This window comes from Prunus mume, linkage group LG8 (assembly GCF_029339155.1).
Source record: "Prunus mume cultivar Tortuosa linkage group LG8, ASM2933915v1, whole genome shotgun sequence".
Classification (NCBI taxonomy): Eukaryota; Viridiplantae; Streptophyta; class Magnoliopsida; order Rosales; family Rosaceae; genus Prunus; species Prunus mume.
In genome coordinates, this window is record NC_142705.1 from 16,622,771 (window position 1) to 16,627,727 (window position 4,957).

The window sequence follows — 4,957 nt, forward strand, 5'->3', positions numbered from 1 at the left end:
CACCTCGCCACACATCGAAAATTGGTACCTAATCCTCGGGGCGGTGTCGGCCAAATCAATGCGACCATCGTGCAATGGCGAAAATGCTCCGCCCAAGGGCTAAAGAAAAGCAAACAAGCGCAATTCCTCCCTGTGAGCCAGTGCAGATCCGAAGGAAGTTGAACAACCGAATCTTGCTATCTTATAGCAATCAAAGCGTCAGGACCAAGCCGAGGAAATCCGTCCTGAGGTCTTTCTTGAAGAAGGATGGAAACTTTGAGGAAGACGTCGAGTTAATACCCTTGGATCCTGATCACCAGACAAAAAAGCACGGATCGGCTCTCTCCTAAGCCTGCACGAGAAGATGTAGCTTACTACCTTCCTCCGAATAACAAAGATATGTTCGTATGGTTGTCGCCGGACATGCCTGCATCGACTAAAAATCATCATCACCGACTCCATGTCAACCTTACCCGCAAGCTGGCGCAGAAGAGACGCAACCGCACCCGAGCGAGTCGCTATCATCGGGCCAAGATTGACAAACTCCTAGCTGCCGGCTTTATTGAAGAGGTCTCCTACTCATAGTGGCTTGCCAACGTTGTTCTAGTGGCAAAACAAGAGAAGGGCAAGTGGAGAGTCTGCGTCGATTACACTGAACTCAACAAAGCATGCCCAAAAGACAACTTCCCATTGCCGAGAATAGACCAACTCGTGGATTCCACTTGCAATCAGCTTTCATGGACGCTACTCCGGCTATAACCAAATCTTGATGCACACGGATGATAAGGTGAAAACTTCTTTCATCATCGAGAGAGGGACCCATCACATGCTAAGGTCATGCCCTTTGGGCTAAGAATGCCGAGCAACCTACCAAAGGCTAGTGAATAAAATCTTCAAGGAGCAAATCGGCAAAACTATGGAGGTATACGTGGACGACATGCTGGTCAAGGCCCCAAAACGTGCAGATCACCTCAAAAACCTCGCCGAGGCATTCAGCCTGCTCCGCTAGTATCGCATGAAGTTGAACCCAAGTAAATGCACGTTTGGTGTATCCTCCGGTCGATTCTTGGGATACTTAGTCACACAAAGAGAAATCGAGGCACACCCATGTCAAATCAAAGCCATTCTTAAGATGAAGTCGCCTTCCACAATGAAGGAAATACAAAGTCTGATGGGCAGAGTAGTGGCCCTCAACCGATTCCTCTCGAGATCAACCGACAAGTGCAAACCATTCTTCAAAGCTTTGAAGAAAGGACAAAGAGACAAATGGGATGAGGAGTGCGAAGTAGCTTTCCAGAGTTTGAAGACTTATCTCACTTCACCTCCCCTGCTTTCAAAGCTAGTCCCTGGTGAGGACTTGTTCGTACTGGCGGTGTCCAACTCAAGAATGATCCGGCTCTCATTCGAGAAGAGTGGGCCCAACATCCAAAGATTCTACACGTCAAAAGCTCTCATATATGTAGACTCGTTACCCAAAATTGGAGAAACTCATTTTAGCTTTTGTAGTTTCATGAGAAAGCTACGACCCTACTACCAAGCTCATCGAGTCATCGTCATGACCGACTTTCCTTTGAGATCAATCCTTCACACCGACGCTTCTCGGTGACTCATAAAGTGGGCTATAGAGCTAAGCCAATATGACCTCCTCTACTAGGCCAAAGTCGCAATAAAAGCCCAGGCTTTAGCAGACTTCGTGGTAGAGTTCACCCCATCAGCCAAAGAAGAGAAATTAGTCAACAAAAATAAGGAAAGTTCAAGAGCAGACGGGACCTCCACAGGACCTAGCCAACTTAGAGACACGTGGCAATTGTGGGTAGACGGAGCATCAAACCAAAAAGGAGCTGGAGCGGGTGTCGTCATCATCACCCCTGATGGAACCTTGTTGGAACAAACTATCACACTTGGCTTCCCTCAAACAACGAGGCAGAATATGAGGCATCGTCACGGCTCAAGCTGCGAAGGAACTCGCAATTAAGAAGCTAGCCATCTACTCAAATTCCCAGCTGATCGCGAATCAAGCGTCAGGTGAATACATGGCGAAGCACCCAAGGATGATCTTGTACCTTAACAAAGTCCAGGAGCTATTGAAGGCATTTCCTTCCTTCACCATCCAATAAGTACCCCGGGCACAGAACGCGCATGCAGATGCACTAGCCAGACCTAGGGTTAGCGCCGGATACCCAACTCAGACGCTTCATCCCGGTCGAACACCTTGACCGACCAAGCATTGAAGAAATAAAGCCAATCGACACCATGCAAATTGACGAGGACCACAGCTGGCAAGACCCCATCATTGACTACTTAGTGAATGGAAACCTGCCACCGGACAAGTCCGAAGCTAGGAAGGTCCAGAGAAGGCCGCGAGATACTACATGCGCGACAACAAGCTCATCCACAGATCATACTCGGCCCTCACCTTACCAGTATAAAATACCCTCAAACACTTAAGGTCCTCTGCAAAATTCACGACGGCGAGTGTGGCAACCACTCTGAGGAGGTCACTCGCCGAGAAGGCTCTAAAATAGGCTACTTCCGGCCTACCATACTTGTCGAAGTTTACCATCCACAAAGTAGTTCATGGTCATTCATGCCACCGGCGCCCGCCAAGAAAGAAATTATGATCGTCACTATCGACTACTTCACTAAATGGATTGAGGCCGAAGCTCTGTCCTCTACTAAAGAAGCGGATGTGGAGCGATTCATCCGGAGAAACATCATCTCACCGATTTGGCGCCACGCTAGTCATGACAATGGCTCACGCTCGCTGGCAAGCATATCACCGTCTTCTTTGCGAAATACAAGATCAAACAACACCTGTCCACTCCGAGGTATCCATATGAAATGGGCAGGCCAAGGCATCCAACAAAGTCATATTGGACTGCTTGAAGAAGAGGCTAGAAGGCGCCGAAGGGAAATGGGTGGATGAACTCCCCGAAGTACTATAGGCTTATCGCACCACCAAGCGAAGGTCAACGGTGAAACCCCATTCTCCCTCGTCTATGGGACGGAAGCGATCATCCCTCCTCACATCACAGTCCCCTCCATAAGCCTCGAGGTGGGCAACGTTGATCAGAACTCCAAGCAAATGAGGCTCAACCTTGACCTACTTGAGGGGGAACGTGAGAAGACCATTATCCGAGTCGCCTCCTACTAGCAGCAGTTGAAGTCTTACTATGATAGAAGAGCTAAGGTCAGATAGTTTCAACCAAGCGACCTCGTGCTAAGAAAGGCTTTCATCACCGCACCAAGACAAAGGTTGAAAAAGATGAATCCCAACTAGGAAGGCCCTTATGTGATCAGCCGGTTCGGGGGCAGAGGAAGCTACACATTGGACACCATGAATGGGAAGCAAATACCACGACAATGGAATGTTCACCATCTCCGAAAGTATTATCCATAATACTTCCTCATTACTGCTAGAAGTTTCAAGTTTTATACTCAGTTATTTTCATTTTCGAATAAAGGACTGCAATCTTATGAATATCAATATAAGTTCAGTTTCTCATTCCAAAATGTCTTATCTGCCTACAAAACACAACAGTTGCCCATAAGCAGATCCTAAGGGACACAGGCGATGACGGAGCTTCCTTTGGGAGCCGCAGCCCATAAAAAGCGTCCTAAGGGTGTAACAACCCGGTCCTTAATTAATATTTAATTATTAATTTATTCTAGTTAAAGACAATTATACCCTTAGAATATTCTAATAATTTAAAAGTTAACTTTTTGACCGGGAAGAAATTTGGAGATTTCAATTATACCGTTGTGTAGAGCGCAGCGAGATGAGTCCGTAGACACGTAGTGGACTCAAATCGGAGTTGTAACGAAGGAGTTACGATCAAAAGAAGTTCAGTGGCATAACCGTATGGACACCTTCGGCCACCAAATTGGACGAGTGAGGTATGGTTTTCTAGCTATTTTCCATGCTCTAGCTGCTGGTTGGGTAGGATTTCAAAGATTTCAAGCATAGATCGTTCGATTTTTAAGTTAGATTTCAGCAGACTTTCGGGTCACTGTTCGGCCACTTCCGGCCACTTTTTGGGGTAGGTCCAAGAACAAAAGTGGTTCCAAATAGGGTGTTTTACCTAGGGTAGAAGTCTTGAGCCGTGGTTTAGAGTTTTTCTGGCGGAGTGTTATCGCTTTAGGCACCATGCGCACGGCGAGTGTAGAGGCGCGTGAGCAGCAGGGTGGGGACCAGAGTCAGCCCTAAAATAATCTCCTAGTCCCCACGAGCACGTAGGATTTCTCGGATCTTAATTCGAATAACGTGGATCTCGCAGAGTGGGTAATTCCCGGGTTTAGCAGGTTTGAACCGTTGGATCGTAATCATTTCCAGTATGTTGATCGAGGTAATTTCAGGATCGTATAGCATTTGGCGGATCGTAAAGCGAAGTCTCGGATACTCCAGAAATGTCAGCCCTAGAGTGAGATTTACTGATAAAACAAACCATTCAGGTCGAGCAGAGGAATGAACTACGTGTGGCTTGATCCTCGAAGAAGGCGTGGCGACACGATTATCAGTGCGACCACGAGTTAGGGCTCGTGGTTTATGTTACTTGTTTGGGCATTTTGGTCATTTACGACCCAATTTTAAACAGGTTTCGACCCGCATTCCAAAGTGGAAATTGGGTTAGGTCGTTTCAATTGGTATCGAGCATTAGGTTAACTTCCTGTAGCCACAGCATCACATGTGCATCCTTATTTTAAGAGTTGCTGGACATTTCTTATGTTTTAAAAATTTGTTGAGGTTTTCATTTGAAAAACTTGTTATACATGTTATTATATATATACTTATATGTCAAGAACTGAGATTTAGCAAGTTGAGCATTTAATTATCGGTTTGTTCATCACCTATTTATATTTGTTCATATGATTAACTGTGTTGTAAGGGTATAAATTTAATATTAGAATGATACGCTAAGCAGAGAGCAAGGTGATTAACCAACTAGCTAAGTAGTTGATGCATATATTCAGTGGTTGA

At 46.1% G+C, this 4,957-nt stretch overlaps 1 protein-coding gene across 1 annotated transcript; it reads left to right on the forward strand.

Annotated features, from left to right (window-relative positions):
* The first annotated feature begins 1,111 nt into the window (after positions 1-1,111).
* On the forward strand, positions 1,112-1,585 carry LOC148914866 (uncharacterized). The gene has a single exon (XM_089043321.1). It carries the CDS (start codon positions 1,112-1,114, stop codon positions 1,583-1,585), a length of 474 nt encoding a protein of 157 aa, XP_088899447.1.
* The last annotated feature ends 3,372 nt before the right edge of the window (positions 1,586-4,957 follow it).

What these genes read in the sequence shown, in the direction of transcription:
- LOC148914866 (XM_089043321.1), top strand. Translation starts at nt 1,112, where the DNA reads ATGAAGTCGCCTTCCACAATGAAGGAAATACAAAGTCTGATGGGCAGA.